General features: G+C 36.5%; 2 protein-coding genes across 8 annotated transcripts in view; one reads left to right on the top strand and one right to left on the bottom strand.

Annotated features, from left to right (window-relative positions):
• The window catches only part of FBXL5 (F-box and leucine rich repeat protein 5), a 74,427-nt gene extending 63,004 nt beyond the window's left edge, over positions 1-11,423 (top strand). For all 4 annotated transcript variants that reach the window (XM_047718921.1, XM_047718922.1, XM_047718920.1 and 1 more), the window contains 2 exons: positions 4,063-4,211; positions 10,635-11,423. In XM_047718921.1, the coding sequence (XP_047574877.1) occupies positions 4,063-4,211; positions 10,635-10,711 (226 nt within the window). In that variant the 3' untranslated portion in view covers positions 10,712-11,423. The remainder of the gene's footprint in view (positions 1-4,062; positions 4,212-10,634) is intronic.
• Positions 11,424-14,966: 3,543 nt separating this feature from the next.
• CC2D2A (coiled-coil and C2 domain containing 2A) overlaps positions 14,967-18,101 on the bottom strand; it is a 143,387-nt gene continuing 140,252 nt past the window's right edge. For all 4 annotated transcript variants that reach the window (XM_047718915.1, XM_047718914.1, XM_047718917.1 and 1 more), the window contains 2 exons: positions 16,723-16,900; positions 14,967-15,275 (listed from right to left, as the gene is read on the bottom strand). In XM_047718915.1, the coding sequence (XP_047574871.1) occupies positions 15,087-15,275; positions 16,723-16,900 (367 nt within the window). In that variant the 3' untranslated portion in view covers positions 14,967-15,086. The remainder of the gene's footprint in view (positions 15,276-16,722; positions 16,901-18,101) is intronic.

Below are 18,101 nucleotides of genomic sequence, written 5' to 3'. Positions count from 1 at the left end.
CTTTCTCTCCTTGACCCCAAGGCAACTACTCTTCAATTTTTTGCAGATAACATATATTATTATTAGGTCTTGCTTTTTAAAATTCAGTCAGATACTCCCTGTCATTTAATTAATTTAGGCTATTTACATTTAACATAATTATTGTTACGGTTATTTTTATGCCTATCATCTTGCTGTTTTTCTCTTGTTTTACCTTTTCTTCTTCTTTTGTCTTTTCCTGACTTCTTTTGGATTTATTAAGTACTTTTTAGTATCTTGTTCTGTTTTTCCTGTTGGCTAGTACCTCATGTATTTAGTGTTTTCTCCAGAGTTTGTATGCATTTTTGTAAAGTCATTGTTTACTAATCCCATCATTATCATTTATTGGTCTGTTTTAATTGATTGATTATTTCCCTCATTCTTTGAATGTCTAGTATGTCATGTGATACCAGATAGTGTGAATTTTACATTGTTGAATTCTGGATTTTGTTCCATTTCTTTAAAGATTACTACTTTTTTTTAAAAAAGATTTTATTTACTTGACACAGAGAGAGATCACAAGTAGGCAGAGAGGCGGACAGAGAGAGGGGGAAACAGGCTTCCCCCTGAGCAGAGAGCCCGATGTGGGGCTCGAAACCAGGACCCTGAGATCATGACTTGAGCTGAAGGCAGAGGCGTAACCCACTGAGCCACCCAAGTGCCCCAGGATTACTACTTTTGAATTATTCCTGCTCTGTAATATTTCTATATATCTTATATATATTTCTATAACTTTTTTTTCTTACTGCATGTATTGTCAATACTTTGTTTAGTGTTTCTTTCCTTAAGTTGAGGGCAGAACCTGTATTTTACTCATCTTGGATTTTACTGTTTAGGCTTGTGTCTGACATACTTGGGCATTGGTGATAAAAGGTAGACTTGAGTGATCTTCCTTGAATGCATTTTTTTAACTTGTTATTACTCTTCTTTCTAAACCTTTCAGTGAGTTTTGTTGCACTTTGGTTAGGTCCAAATTTTTGGCCCTTGCTTACGTCTGTAGTTTATATCTTTTTATCTTCTTAAATCTCTAAATTTTTACTTGGTCACATCCTCACCCCCACCAAAAGAAGATGATGTCTCTCTCTCACACACAAACAGACACACAGGGCCATCCTTTTTGTAGCCATATTCAACTATTTTCTCTTTCTTCAAGGCACCGTATTTCTCATCTTTAGGCATTTGAATTTGCTCTGTCTGTAACATACATTTATTGGCTAACTTTTGTTTGTTTCTTGGGGTGCCTGGGTGGCTCAGTTGTTTAATTGTCTGTCTTTAGCTGAGGTCATGATCCCAGGGTCTTGGGATGGAGCCCAGAGTTGGACTCTCTGCTCCCATGGGGAGCCTTCTTCTTCCTCTCCCTCTGCCTGCTGCTCCCCCTGTTTGTGCTCTCCCTCACTGTCAAATGAATAAGAAATCTTAAAAAAAAAATTAATGTCCCTTCTTATAGGAAACCTTTTTGGACTCCCCTCCTCCCCCCATCAGTGCCCTTCTGTATGTTCCAGGAGACAGTCATATGGTATTATAATTGCATATTTATTTTTGATTTGTTTGATTTCCCATTAAGGCAGTGAGGGCACTGACTGCCCAAGTTTTTTCTTCAAGTATACTGTGAAAAGAAGTTTTATATTCCATGCAGTCTGTCCTTAGTGTGCTGAAAATTTTAAATTTTAGGAAATGGAGCAGCCTCTGCATCTCAGAAATAGTTTCTGAGATCTTTTCAGACCACTTTTTTCTCCTCCCAGATCCACTTTTTTTTTTTTTTTTTTTCTTTTAAGGTTTTATTTATTTAGGGGCTCCTGGGTGGCTTAGTCAGTTGAGTGTTAAACTCTTGATTTTGGCTCAGGTCACGATCTCAGGGTCATGAGGTCAGGCTCTGCTCTCAGCTGGGAGTCTGCTTGAGATTTTCTCTGCCTTTGTGCCTTCCCCATCCCCATTCTGCTCACAAACACACTGTCTCTCAAGTGAATAGATATATCTTTAAAAAAAAAAGATTTTATTTATTTAGAGTGAGAGAGAGTGCATGTGAGCAGGGAGAGGAGCAGGGCAGGGAGAAGGAAAGAGAGAAGAGAATCTCAAGCTGACACGGCACTGAACATGGAACCTGGTGCCAGGCTTGCTTTCATGATGCTGAGATCATGACCTGAGCTGAAATCAAGAGTCCACTCAACCAACCGAGCCACCCAGGTGCCTTGAGACCACTTTTTAAAAGCTGTTTATTATTTCTTATTATGAGCTATTCAGCTTTATAGGAGAAAAATAATGAACTTTAAACTTTGTACTATCTTCCTTTAAAGACCAGTGTCTCTAACTGCTGTGGTCCAGTCAAGCCACTGAGTTCCTGAACTGCCACTGTTGTTAATTTGAAATCTGAAGGGATGGCTCAAGATAATTTATGATATAAAAAAATTAGTTTAAATCAGTTTTTTTTTTTTTTTTTTTTCAGTCAAAATGTAAGGGGATGTATGCATTTAAATCTCCCTTGGGGCTTGGGGTTTTGATAATTTTTTTTTTAAGAATTTTTTATTTGAGAGAGATGAGAGCAGGTGAGCATGAGCAGGGGGAGGGGTACAAGGAGAGGGAGAGAAAGAATCCCAAGTAGACTCCCTGCTGAGCTTGGAGCCTGATGCAGGGTATGATCCCATGATCCTGAGATCATAACCTGAGCCAAATTCAAAACTTAGATGCTCAACTGACTGAATAATCCACCTGCCCTGATAAGTTTTTTTTAATAGATCAGTTTCTTCTTTTAAATATGCAGTTACAAAACTTTAAAATGTCCCTTTCTAGTCTTTGCTAGTCAGCAGTCCTTTATGGAATATATAAGTATTTCCATAGTTTTGAAAAATCTCAATTAATAATTTATATACTTTTACTTAACTTCCTAATTTTCCTGTACCTGCACAATCATGTTAGTTTTTTAAACTAAATTTATTGTATTGTTAGTCTCTTGACATCCCTTTTAAGATAGACTGTTCCAGTTTTCACAGTTTTGCCGTTGTAATACTGCTTTATATATTGTACAGAAAAATGATGTTCTCAGTTTTGTTCTTGATATTTTTCAGCTCTGCCATTGTAATTTTAGCTAACATCTCATTTTATCTATTTATATTAATGTTTTTATTCTTCTAGGACATGCCATTAGGTTTTCATTTTTACTGACATGTAATTCACTTACCGTTAAGTTCATCCTTTTGAAGAATACAAATCAGTGATATCAGTAAATTTATAAGGTTTGCAGGCACCACCACTGATTCAGAAACATTTTCATCATACCATAAGGAAACCCTCTACTCTTTAGCAATTACTCCTTATTCCTCTTTGCCCTGGGCCCCTGGCAACTACTAATCTGCTTTCTGTCTCTATGCCTATTCTGCCTATTTTGGATATTCATATAAATAGAATCATACAGTATGTGGCCTTTGTGTCTGGCTTTTTTCATTTAGCATAATGTTTTCAAGGTTCATTCATGTGGTAACAATATGAGTACTTTATGGCTTTATAATGTATGTTTATCCATTCATTTTAATTAGTTGGAATTTGGGTTTCCACTTTTTGGTTATTATGAATGATGCTGCTTTGAATATTTGTTTGCAAGTTATGTGAACATATTTTTTCAGTTCTCTTGGGTGTACACTTAGGAGAGGAAGTGTTGGGTCAAATGCAAATGCTAATGCTAACTCTGAGGAACTACCAAAATTGGTCAGTAATTTTCTTGATAATTTTTATTTAGACAACCTGTAGGAGAATGAAGATGACAATTCCAAGATTCAGTACTTCTTCTAAGAATTGAGGTGCTGTAATATTCTTATAAAGAGAAATTTCATAGACTTGTTTATGGAATGTCCTTAGGAAAAATGTAGGAAGTTTTTCTCAGTTAAATGTATTGCTACCTAAGGATGAGGTTAGTTACCATGTTTTATAGAAATTCTTGAATTTCCTCATTACCCAATTGAAAGATTTGTTAATAGTGGTCCAGTGGGCCATAGGAATACATAAATTTTCATAGAATAATATATTCTAATTGTTGGATTTCTTCTCTTACAGGGTTTTGACTCTGGGAGGAGGGCTGCCTTATTTGGAGCACCTTAATCTCTCTGGTTGTCTTACTGTAACTGGTGCAGGCCTGCAGGATTTGGTTTCAGCATGTCCTTCTCTAAATGATGAATACTTTTACTACTGTGACAACATTAACGGTAATGCCTTTTAATAATGAGATAATTTTGAAGGAATGGATTTAAAATTTTTTGACAGTTCTCATGGTTCTTAGGGTTTCTGTTTAATTTTCTAGATTTCTAATTACCAAACTTTTTTACTTTCAGAGAATTCTTTATACATTTGATAAAATTTAAAAATCATGTATGTTTTCATTAATTAGCTTCTATAAAGGTAAGTTTTTTTTTAAGATAGGTATTTCAAGTATATATTCTGCCAGATTTTTGAGCTGTGTAAAATGGCAAGTTGTAAGAATACTAAAATTTTTTTTTTTTTAAGACTTTATTTATTTGTTAGAGAGAGAGAAGGAGTAGAGGGAGAGGGAGAAACAGACTCCCTGTTGAGCAGGGAGCCCAATGCAGGTCTTGATCCCAGGACTCTGAGACCATGACCTGAGCCAAAGGCAGATGCTTAACCAACTGAGGCACCGCGGCTCCCCTAGAAATATTAAGGTTCTTATAAAATTTTGGGAAATTCTTCTAGAGTGATACAGCATTCATGAACAATTTAGAGGTATTGATGTTCTAGATATACCAATTTCTTAGGGATGATGACTCAGATTTCTTGTAACATGACTTTAAAAAAAAAATGCAGTTGAGAAGGGAGGACTTTGGTAATGTGAACTTCTTGGGGATCCTGGGTCTGGTTTTAGATTAGTCTCATGGAAGATTGAGGTGGGGGGCTGGTATTGGGGAGGAGGCGAGATGCCTTAGACATGACTAAAATTCCTATACTACTTTGGAGATTGATTGCAGAACCTACTTAAAACAATCATTGTATAAATATTTATTGATTGTTTTGTTTCTTAAACCTATCCTTACCCTGCAGTGGGCTTGTTGCATATGTTTTTTTTTTTAAGGTACATTCAGGGCCCTTTTGGGCTTTTGATAGTCACTGGTAGAAACTGAAGTTTCTAGAGGCATAAAAAGCTCTTCAGTTATTAGTAAGCAAATCAATTCCCTGTATTTATAACTGGAAAAACATTTACATGGTTCAGATTCTACTATGCAGCTGTCTTTTTACACCATATGCAGTTTTCTTTGAAAGCCCAAGTTATCTTAAGATGACAAGAAAATCACCTGAGTTTCTCTCAGGGAGAACAGTTGAAAGGAACCAGGAAGACTGGAGGAATGGTCTCTTTAATGACATACCTGTAGGCAGAGAAGTTAGCAAATTGCTATTTCTGGGCAATTAGGTTTTCCTTAAATACATATAAAGAGACAGGAGATCGCAGCTCTTTTATTTCTGGCATAACATAGGTGATAGGGGAGATGACCTCCCTTGTTCTTGAAGTCACAACACTAAGGAGGAGCATTTCTTTGCTCTCTCGCCTTCAGCATATAATCCAGGAATGGTGAAAATGAATGTCATTTTAGTTGCAACCTGCTAAGCATACAAAACCAGTTTGATTGTTTCCATGAACCATTTGCTGCTTTTGTAGATGCAGTGAATTTGAGATGGGAATTTTTTTTTTTTTTTAATGTGCAGTTATGTCATTGTAGGTGCAATGTTGTACTTCCTAAGGCTTAAGGACATATCCTGAAAAGTAACTAGTAGGCAGTTATTTTTATAAGAAAAACATCTTATTTGTATGTTGCACTTAAATTGTGTACAGTTGATTTCAGCGTAGGTTTTGCTTGTGGGAATATCACAACTGAATTTGTTAGATTGTTTTTGGGTATATAGATGTTACAGGGTGGGGGAGATTGGATTTCAGTTCATTTTTATGATTTGTCTACTTGTTTTGCTTGTGTAATTTTGAAAACTTCTTGAAATTTAGGTGATGGGATAGAGTTAAATACCTGAAATCTTTTGCATCTAGTTAGGATGTTAGAATTCATTTCATCTTAACTGGTTTTGAATATATAAATATTAAAGTGTTCCAAAGGAGCTGCTGCATTCCTTTTGTTGAATGTGATTTTTTCTTGATAAATGAGTGGTAATTTTCAATAAATGAATTTTAATGAAGATATCTGACTTTGAGAGATTTGAAAGGAAATTGACAGCACTTGTATAATCCAATATTAAGTCTCCTTTCACAGCTTCTTAAAACATGATTTTGAGGAAATGGAAATCCTTAACTTTATAGGGTGATTTTTCATATTAACTTATGTTCTAAAGTTCCACAGCCAGTTGCTCTTAAAGCAATGCTCTGATGGCATTTTTTTCCTTAAAAGGATATGTGGACAACCTAGAAGGTGTTAGAATAAAGTTGCATTGTATCCAGGTTTGCAGTATGATATGATTGATCCAGTAACTTTTACTACAGCTCAATTTGTACAATAAATATTTAATGACTGCTTATGGGGCCCCTTTTAATTTTTATTTTTTCTGAAAATAGTATGTTTTATACATGGTCTTAGAATAATAGGGAGCATAGTTAGGTGACAAACTATATCAAATATTTGGGTAACATTTAACTAAAAATGTATTTGTTAAAAAAAAGCTTCATATAGTTAGCTACTAGATTATTAACTAAAAGAAGTAAATACTGATAAACAATATGCATAACTAAATAATGAGTGATAAAGCAGAATAACCTGTTTCCTAAGAGATTTTTGAGAAGATAAGTTAGTATCAGATATTCAAATATTATCTGCTGTGATCAAGATACTGTACTAAACACTGATTAAAAAATGCCAGTTTTATTCTTCTGAATTATTCCTCGTGACATTTAAATTTGTGATTTGATTGAGAAAGTTTAAGATTTAAACATAAAAGAAGGCTTCTTTGCCATAACATTTAAAAACTTCTTTGTCATTTAAGAAATGTTAAGTGGAATTGCATAGTTTCGGAGCTCTGAGGAACACTTGAACAATGATAGCAAATAAACTTTTTGTACTGATTTTGCATTTCATTGTCTGTATAATTTATGAATTAAGATAGATTAGCTCATAGTTCTGGAGGTGACAAAGTCTCAGATGATTTGCTCTCTTATGTTTCTAATTTAAGTTAAAGAGGAATTAAAGGTAAGTGAAGGTAAGTGCAGATATACAGCATAAATAATATACTTAAAATCCAGGAAGAACCAATCAATAATACAAATTTGGGAAAATAACTATAGTTAACATTATGGCTCTTTTTATCTAATATTTCAAAAATGCTTTTTTATCTTTAACATGCATTTAAAATTTTTATTTAATGATTATGCCAATTTTATTTTCCTATTTTCTTTATTGTTTTTTAATGTAACTTAGCCCTCAGCCCTCGGGTATTACAGCCATTTGAATTCTTTGTTCTTTATTGAGATAGACATTTGCTGATGATGAGTCAAATATTTAAAGGGAATGGCTTTTTGAGTTGTCAGTGTCTGTGGAAGCACAGCTGTCTGCTTGAGATACTTGGGAAAATAACATATGAGGTATCTTAGTCGTGTTTCTGTATAATGCTGCCTCACTTTCTGTTGTCCATTTATTCCCTTTTCTGAACAGTCCTTCTACGATGCTTAAGAGTCTCACTGTTAACATTGCTTACAATTTTCATGCTTTGGAAATTGCCGTTCTCTCCTGTTTTCTACATTATGAGACTAACGTAAATTAAAAACAGTGGTTGTCTTCCCTTTGCTTTGCCCCAGGCCTTTAATAGAATAAAATCTCCTCATGGATGACCTTACTTTCATGACTATGAGGATCAGATACCTGGTCTGTAATTGACCTTAAGATGGGATTGTAATTTTGAGATAGTATCATAGTTACTGTCTAAGTCCTCATAGGTTTCTCCAGATAGATCCTACTTTCTAATTTGAAAATACTGATGTATTAATTTCCTCTCTTCACTCTCTACTTAAACCTCAGATATTCTAGTGCATATTTGAAGGAGAGGGTACATTTTATATCAGTGTGAGGAATTTGTTTTGTGATGTTAATGAGGAGATGCTGACAGATAAGCAGGATTGGGTTACTTTCAACCTAATATGGGACACATAATTTTATTCCTACACTTTTCTTCCTCTGTGATCCCTATTACCATCCTTTAGACTTTGAGATCAAAGAATGACCAGAGTGGCCAGGCTGGACCTGAGGTTACTGACTGAGCCTGTCTTCTGGGGATGGGGATGGTGACTAGCTGTATGTATTTGGAAAGATAAGGATCTCTAGATAGTTTCTTTGATCTTATTGGCTCCTTTGAGGCTCCCTTATATTTCCTGTGTTAAAACTAGTAGCATACTTCATTTTCATTGCTTTCGGCCATCACTTAGGATTTTTCCCAGGTTATTGTTGAATTCAGTGTAAAGTTTCTTCCTTACCTTTCTGTTCTTTTAAAAAACAGGAATATAGAAATTTTAAAGTATTTTAAGGGAGTTTTAGTTGGAAAATTGTTTAACGTCTCCATGTCTTTTTCCTCTTACTTCTCCCTTTTTAAAAAATTTGGAGTAGAATTACATACTGAGAAATAGATTTTTGCAAAATCCACCAGTTCAGGCATTTTATTACAGGGACTGAGTGTCAGGCAGAGCAGTTAGGTAGTGAGGTGGGGGATAGGTCTTGAAGAGAAGCTCTAGGTTATTGTCAGGCAGAGCAGGAACCAGCATTTAAGGGGTACAGAAAGACAAGCTCAAAAGAGGTGGCATGGAGGGTTGAGTAGTGTGTAAGGAAAAAGCTGAAGATACGTTCAGAAGGAAAACCCTAGTCAAAGGTTGACAGTGGGAGAGTTTCAGACTATAGGATTCCTTATCGGGACATTTCTATATGATATGTACTAGGACATTTTACTTTGATTTTGGTTAAGATGACTAACCTGGAGTCTTATTTTAAGGGAAATTGATAACAGATAGTACTTTGTGAATTGTTTAAATATTTGACACATTCAACTTTGCCTTTTTAAAATAGGACAGATTTTAATTTTGGTTAAATAAAAATGGGTTTATGGTAATTCAGTTTTATATTTGAAATGTTTAGACTTTTTTTATGGAAAATTTTAAATATATAAACATGGAATAATAAAGCCTCGTGTATTATTTGCTTTAGCAGTTATAAAAGTGTGGCTGATCTTCTTCCATTGCTCACTCCCATACCTGCTCCTCATATCCCAGGCATCACATCTATTTTAAAATTAAACATACATTTTTGAAAATAAGTGAAGTCCTAACCTATTGAATTCTCACATATGGTTGTAAAGTTCATTAGTTTCTCTTTTTACACACACACATATATATATATATATATATATATATATATATATATATAACGATTTCTTTATTGAAATACATGAACGTTATACCTCATTGATTGTATATCCTAAGAAGTATGCCTGTAATGTTTCGTGTATGACATGTCAGGAATACAAGGGAAAATTCTGGGAAATAAGTGTTTTGTGTGTTTCATTGCAAGTAGCCATTTCCTTATGTTGGTATTAGCACAGATGCCTTCTTTTGCAGCAGACTGCTACTTTAAAAAAAAAACTAAGTTTATTTAAAAATAGTTTTCTGGGTTAAACTAGATATTAGTCCAGAGTACTATGTTTTTTCAGTTATCAGTTTGACATAGTCTATAAAATGACATTTCATGTACTTGTATGGGATCTTTATATTTCACAAATGCAAGGATTTTGGTTCTAATTGATGAGTAAAGAACGAATTAACTGCTCTTTGTTCATGGTGCAGACACACTGAAAGGCTTCCGTATAGTTAAAGCATCCTTTTGCACATTGCCTGCCTTTATGAAAACTGTGATTCATTTAGAGAACTTAACGTTTGTTTATGTGCCATGATACTGCTGCTTTGATATTTCCGAATTCTCAGCTGTGTTCCCTAATGGCTCTTTTATGTAGTGTCTGGGCAGCATAACGTGAATGGGATAAAATGTCAGTTATTCCACAGTGTTGCATTCTTCTTTTGTAATTGAATCATAATTTTTATTATGTCTTAGGTATGTTTATTTAGCTATTCATTCATTATATACTTAATTCTGGAAGATAATTTCACTTAACCCTAGCCATTTTGGCTGCAGCTGTTAAAGATATGGAAGACATATTCAGTTTATGTCTATATAGTTTAAGTTTTGACTATAATGTTTTTGTAATTGCTCTATACTGGATTCTTTAGCTGATCTACGCAAAGGGCTGTTTTTGTCTTAATTATATTTCAAGGAAGGATGTTCTGAGTGTAAGAAATCTGTTAAGTTAGCTCAGCAGTCTTGCTTCTGTGGGTTATCTTTTTATTTTCATTTTTATTTTGTAAGATTGTTGCTGAAAAATTATCTTTCCCTTCTTCTTTCATTTAGCTTTTGGACCAGTTAAAGTAGAGCTGCTGTTCGTTTATTTGTGCCTAATTTTTATTTATTAATTGGGACATTTACTTCTAAGTTATACATGTATTGCTAGTTTAAAAAAAAGCCAGATGTCTTAGCTCTTTCATGTAATGCCTAAGAAATTTCTTCCTTTCACACTTCTCTGTTTTTATACAGGTCCTCATGCTGATACCGCCAGCGGATGCCAGAATTTGCAGTGTGGTTTTCGAGCCTGCTGCCGCTCTGGCGAATGACCCTTGACTCCTGACCTTTGTCTACTTCATTTAGCTGAGCAGGCTTCCTTTCATGCACTTTACTTACAGCACATTTCTTGTGTTAACCATCCCTTTTTGAGTGTGACTTGTTTTGGCCCCATTTCTTCAGTCTCAGAAATCTTAATTTGCCAGTCAATTGTACAGTGTTGTTTCTCTTGCAAATCATATTTTTGTTTTAGAAAGGGGTTAGATCTTTCCGTAAGGGTGAGAACAGTTTTATCGGTTTTCTTTTAAATGGAATGCTTTGAAAAGAATGTCACTAATGCCATGCCATTTAAAGTATTTTTTAGGTTAATTTGAGTTTTAAAGTCAGTGGGGTTATTGATTCTCCTTATATATAAACACTGTACCAAGCTTTGCAGATCTTTTCAAACGTACATTTTTGAAGTTTTATTTTCAAAGATTGCACATTTTGAAAAACAGTCTTTTTTCCATGTTTCCTTTGTTTGAGCAATTCTCAGAGGGCCAATTCAAACATACCCACATACAAGAGTCTTTAGGATAATAGAATAAATTGGCTTCTTGGTGTTAGCTCAGTGAGCTAGCAAAGTACCAATGTATTTGTATTTGCTTTCTTCAAATACTCCTGGTTCCTACCACTGTCCCTAAATTGTCAAATTTGGGAGGGATTTTTAAAAATTCCACAATCATTTGAAGATATGTATCAATAAAATCTACTTTGAGGACTTTACCAAATAATTTTTTTGGTGTTTTGATTTCATTAGAAATCTCAATTCATGTTTATGTTAGTGTAAAATAGGACTAAATATTTTTCTTTGAGCTCCCTTGAAATCATGATCCTGGCAATTTTAGACAGATACCTAATTTTTTTGAGCTGAATTGTCTTTTTTGAAATTGATTGTGCAGTAGTCAGAGTTTGAATGTGTATTGCCTATCTTCATTGCTGTGTGAAGAGACAGTGGGAGGGGGGAACCTGTCATTCAGGTATCATATATTGAATCAGTTTTACGTAATGCTCTATATAATTTTATGTCCCGAAGAGAAGAGTCAGCAGCATGCTGTCTACTTTAGGAAATTCATGCAAGGCTGTGGAAGAGGAATTAGTCTTATAGTCTTGTTACTTGTGTCCCAGGTATTCTTTTGTTTGTTTTATGGAGGGATAGGAGGAGTCTCCCATCCAGGTACTAAACGGGCCCAACCCTGCTTAGCTTCCAAGATCAGATGAGATTGGGCATGTTCAGGGTGGTATGGCTGTAAAGGAGGGCTAAGAGGGGAAGGAGTAGGAAAGGTACAAACTACAGGTAAGCAGATTTCAGTTCAGACTAAGAGAAAACTTTGAGACAGAGCTGTGTAAAGATGAAGGAAGACTCATTTGATGAGAACATGAACAGGGAGAATCCATCCATGGTTTAAGTCTCACTGATACTTGAATTAAACACTCCAAGGGAGACTAAGTCTGGGATGGGGGTGCCTTTCTAATGGCTCTCTCTGAAGTGTTGGCTCCTGTCACAGTTGACACTTGCACAATGTTTTCTTGTTGGACAAGGCAGCTGTGTGAGTGACCTTCTTACCTTTTGAGCTTGTGCCTCTTAGGTGTAAGTAGTTGTGGCTTTTGTGGCACCGTGACACCCAGCCTCCTTAAAAAGTCTGGCCTAAGCACAAAATAAGAAGTGAATTCTTGATTCCCTTGGATAATGTGAAAGGAAATCTAAGCTTAGTGAGCACTTACGGGGTCTGAAGTTTTATTTTGTCAGGTTGATTCTCTTGTAGTTACTGTATTTTTATTTCCTTAAGTGTTTAATAAAGTTGATTTGAAAAGCTTACATCAGGGACTATTTCAAGAAAACAAACTACAAGAATTCTTCTGAGTAAGTCCATCCAGCTACATACTTTGTCTTACCTGTATTTACATGAATCGTAAGTAAAATTACTCACCTGGACTCCTGGCCCTGAGTCATCAAGTGAGGACTCAAGTTTTTCCTCCATGTAGTCACAAAACAGTATAATATTTTGGGGGAGAAATCTTGATAATGATTCAGTGATGTTTCAGGAGTTGACTTAAATGTTACCCTTTTACATTAACTAATTTAGCAGGGTATCCAGAGGAGTACCGGGTGATTGAGGTGCCTCCCTTTTGCTTTGTCCGGTGGTGCTTGATATTAGCGAACCATTCAGTAGGACCCAGAGGCCTCGGACTACACTCACTTTGGTGTGTCAGCACATTGTCCTCGAGACTCATGGTTTTTCTATTCTTCCTCTATAGTTGCATGGGGGAAATCGACAACATCAACACCCATTTAATTTTTATACATTAACGTCAGAGTATAATTAGTATTTGATGAAATACTATAAATACTTGGTTTAAATTTACCTTGGGTTTTATGATTGATTTAATGAGTTTTTGGAACTGTTTATTCTTAGACTAAAATGTAAGTTATGCGAACTGCCATGGGGTGCCTGACAGACATCAGGTACTCAGCTCTGGGCAGTGTTCTAAGTACCTATACTTACATATACTGACTTGTTGAAACAGTGAGAGGAAGTAATGTGATCATTTTGATCCTACTTGTGGGGAAAATAAGTAGCACAGAGGTTAAGTAACTCCTCCATGGATACCTTGTAATCTTGGTAATGACTGTTATAGGTCAGTCCTTGAACTCTCCCTTGACAGAGAATTAATTCATAGTTGAGGTATCAGAGGCATGCAAACACGTAACTATAATATAATCGGATAGAGGAAAGCATGAGGGAATAAAGTAAAAGGTGAATGTTTTCCTTAATTTGGTCCCTCTGGCTTTATGTTTTGCTTTTTAAAAGTGAGATCAGATTCTAGCTATATAGCTAGTTCTCAGCTGGAGTCAGTTTATCCCATAGAGGACATTAGACAAGTCTGGAAACATTTTGGTTGTCAAAATTTGGCAGAGGGAAAGGATGCCACTGACATCTAGTGGGGAGTGGTCAGGGATGCTGCTAAACATCCTCTAATGAACAGGTCAGCCCTCCACCAAAAAAAAAAAAAAAAGCTTAAAATGTCAGTAGTGCTTTTATTTTATTTTATATATTTTTTATTTTATTTTATTTTATTTTTGCAATCATATGAGGGTTTATTCGACAAGCTTAAGCTTGGGCCCAAGTGTACCCAACACAGCGGAGTAGGGACTTGGACCTCAGTAGTGCTTTTATTAAGAAATCCTGCTTTATGTACTTCTGTTTTGTGTACATCTTACATGTCAGCACATATATTTAATACCTTTTAATGGCTTAGTATAGTAGTGCCTGTGTTTGTCTTAGTCTGTTTAGGCTGCCGTAACAGTACCATACACTGGGTGGCTTAAACAACAAACATTTATTTCTCCTGTATTTGGAGGCTGGGAAGTCAAGGGATAAGGTGTTGGCAGATCTGGTTTCTGGTGAGAGCTCTTTTTCTCATTTGCAGAGGGCCATCTTCTTATTGTATCCAGACATGGCCTAAAGAAAGGAAGCAAATTCTCTCCTGTCTCTTCCTAGAGTGGCATTCATCCCAACACAGGGCCTCCACTCTCATAAGCTAATTGCCTCCCAAAAGACCAGTCTTCAAATACCATTGCATAGTTGGGTTTCAAGATAGGAATTTTGAGGGGGAGACAAACCTTTAGTCCATAGCAATGTCTTAATTTTTTAAATGACTTCCTTTTGGTGATTGTTTAAACATACTCCCCCACGCCAGTACCATATTGTTTCAATAGGAGTATGTGTGTGTATATATGGGTACATCGTGTACATGTGCATGTTTGCTCAGTATTTCTATAGGATAACGTCTTTTTTTTTTTTTTTTTTTTTTTAAAGATTTTATTTGTTTGACAGAGAGATCACAAGTAGTCAGAGAGGCAGGCAGAAAGAGCGGGGAAACAGGCTCCCTGCCGAGCAGGGAGCCCAATGCGGGGCCGGATTCCAGGATCCCGGGACCACGACCTGAGCCAAAGGCAGAGGCCCCAACCCACTGAGCTACCCAGGCGCCCCTATAGGATAAGGTCTTAAGAGGTATTTGGTATTAAAATTTTTATATTGCAAAGTTGTTCCTTCCCCCAGAGAAATCGTGTTGTTTTGCTGGGTCTTGAAAGTATGATGGGTATTCTGCTGGGTAGGCAAAGAAGGAGGGCATTCCAAGTAGAAGGTAAATACAAAGGCATAGAATTAGGGAGCTCTTAGTGTGAGGGGGAGCTCTGGGTAGCTTTGCTTAAATGTGGGGTCAGAGTGACAAGAGGCAAGGCCGACTACTAAATAATAGTTATTTTGAAAATGATAATTTTATTTTGTTACTTACAAATAATTTGTTCTGATGTCAATATCACAAAAATATTCTCATACCTTAATTACAGTTTTTACATGATACAAAAAATACACAATGAAAAAATTACCTGTTGCGTATAAGGGAGGCAACATAAATCCAAACAGACAAAACATTTTTGGGGTATGGGTGGATATATACAGCTAAAGCAAATTCAACATTAGGAACATCAATATTATGTACTCCGGTGCTGTACACTGCTTCAATTAAAGGCTTCAGTTCAGAATAGGGCATGTGCAGGGGAAATCCAGAGAACTGAAGGAAAAAAAAACAACCCAAGATTTGTAGTCATTTGTGAAGCTCGAAGATTTCATTTTATTTTTTTCTCCGTGTTTAAATATATGCAATTCTTAATATTCTTGTCTTCCTAATGCATCTCAAAATCATTTATTTAGTTCTGCTTTTTTATTCAGCTATGTATTAGCAATAAAGAAAATGGAGAGGGGCTACATGTCTTTTTTGTTCAGTTGCTAGCATATTGACTTGGTGTATAAGACCGCTGTTAGCACCCAGCCTCCCTCCACTATTCCCTTCCCTCTCCCTGATAGTCCCTAGTTTGCATAATAACCCATATAATTCTAGGGATCTGGATTAATCCAAATCAGCGTGTTCTGTCCCCATGGCCACAGTGACTGATCTATAGGGATGGGCATGTGATCAAAGCGAATCTCAGGAAACTTGCTAGGAATGATGGTACACAGATGCGCTCTCCTGCTTTGGACAGTTTGTGTGCAGATGTGAGTCCTGCCTGAAGCTCTTCCAGCCATTTGGTTCCATGAAAAAAGTGAGCGTGAGGACGGTGCCATCACACAGAGGAGGACAAGTTGGAAGACTTACAGAAGAGTGACAGCTCTGACAGCTACTCACCTCTGACTTTTACTTAAATAAACCAATAAATTCTTTTTATTGCTCAAACCTGTTTGAATTACTACTTGAAGACATCCTAGCTGAAAACCTAGTTATTGTTGTTTTAAGATTTATTCATTTATTTTAGAGAGAGATCAAGTGGAAGATGGGCAAAGGGAGAGAATCTTCAAACAGACTCCCTACTAGGCGCAGAACCCAACTTGGGATGGGGGTGGGGGCGTCGACCTCAGGACCGGGCAATCAAGACCTGAGCTGTAACCAAGAGTCAGACTCAACTGACTGAGCCACCCAGGCACCCTTGAAAACCTCGTTTTAGTAAACAGAATTAAATGTCCAACTTGACTTCATGCTGTTTAGTCAACAAGACTTACTATCTTAATTTGAGACTGCTTTCTAGGTTTTATTATCCACACAGCACTGCTGACAGACAGTGGTGAGGACATACCTAATGAGAATTTTTCTTAGCATTGAAAAGCAATTAGTATAAAATCATCTCCTTAAAACTGATCAAGAGTGGTGTTTGTTTTACCTTTATGCACAGTTGAGTCTAATATGATTTAGCCAGATGTTTTAATTTTATTTAATACTCTTGCAATGCATTTTATTAAAGATACTTTTCATTCCATAGTCCAAGAGCATTTTCAGTTTATAGAGGCATTTTGTTGTTTAATAGCTTAATTACTGAGATAAACTTTGAATTATGTCTTTTACTCTATGCGGCTTCATCTATGTACTATGGAGAGAGAAGTCGTTACGGTCTCTAAAAATCCATTACCATGCAATTTCCAATTTGAAATGAAATCCACAGGCTCAGTTTAGAGCCACTGGTACTTACCCGGTAGTCTCCCAGCTGTTTGAGCAGCTCTGCTCTGTGGTCATCTTCTATGTCTTCTCCTCGACTTCTTTCTAACACTGGCAAGAAGTGCCGTAGAGCAGAGGTACAGTACCTGTTCCATCTAGTCAGATGGCGTGGCCTCCAGTCCATGATGTTTTCTTTTAGTATTTTTTCAATCCTGTTTATAAAAAAGAAGCTCTATTTTTTTGCAACTGTGGCTTTTTTTTTTTTTTTTAAGACTTTATTTCACAGACAGAGATCATAAGCAGGCAGAGAGAGAGGGGAGGAAGCAGGCTCCCCACTGAGCAGAGAGCCCAACACAGGGCTCGATCCCAAGACCACGGGATCACGACCCAAGCCGAAGGCAGAGGCCTCAACCCACTGAGCCCCCAAAGCCCCCCAGCTGTGGCTTTTGTAAACAAAGATACAGTTCGTATGCAGTGGGGATTCAGACGGAGTGGTCATTCACTAGGCATAGTTCATGTTGAAAGCCTTAAATATATTTTTTTTCTAAAGATTTTTATTTATTTATTTGACAGAGACAATGAGAGAGGGAACATGAGCAGGAGGAGTGGGAGAGGGAGAAGTAGGCTTCCCGCTAGCAGGGAGCCTGATGTGGGGCTTGATTCCAGGACCCTGGGATCATGATGTGAGCCAAAGGCGGATGCTTAACGACTGAGCCACCCAGGCACCCTGAAAGCCTTAAATATTTGTAGGTCTTAACGCTGTGTATTGATTCTTACCGTGTGCTGTGACTTCTGTTTATGAGGATTATTTTCCTGAATTTCCTTAAGACTGTTCTTAGGATATCCATCATTACTAAGCTTTACATCCTATAGATCCAATACCTATCATATTAACTACAAAGCAGGATATCAAAAATTAAGTTGCAAACAGAATAAAGGAAAATAGCTAACGTTTACTGAGCTTTCATTTAGCAGGTACTACGTAAAATGATTTCTATTCATTTTTATTTAATCCTAACTGTGACTATGAGGGGGATACTGTCCCAATTTTACTTACGTGGGGACAGTATGAGGCAAGATGATGACTTAAAAATAGCAGGGGGGAAAAAAAAGAAAATGGCAGGGGAAACTTGGGTTTACTTGAAACCCTACCAATTCTAAGGCCTCTTGGGTATCCCTAACCAAATGCACAAGTTTAGGGGACCCAGCTAGTTCCCCACTGCTTAATAGCTATAGGATCCTCTTCTCATTTGGCACGTTATACATATTTTTGTTCTGGTTTTCAAGATGATCTGAGCAAGAGTATGGTTGAATTGCCATGCGCTTCATCAGTATTGGATAAATAAATAATGTGGGTCTAATAGTATCCTGAACCTATCAGAAGAAACAAAAACTTTCGGGGGAATTAGTTGT

The sequence above is a fragment of the Lutra lutra genome, chromosome 2, assembly GCF_902655055.1.
Source record: "Lutra lutra chromosome 2, mLutLut1.2, whole genome shotgun sequence".
Classification (NCBI taxonomy): domain Eukaryota; kingdom Metazoa; phylum Chordata; class Mammalia; order Carnivora; family Mustelidae; genus Lutra; species Lutra lutra.
The sequence above is the reverse complement of the archived record's forward strand: the minus strand, read 5'-3'. Positions and strand labels throughout refer to the sequence as shown.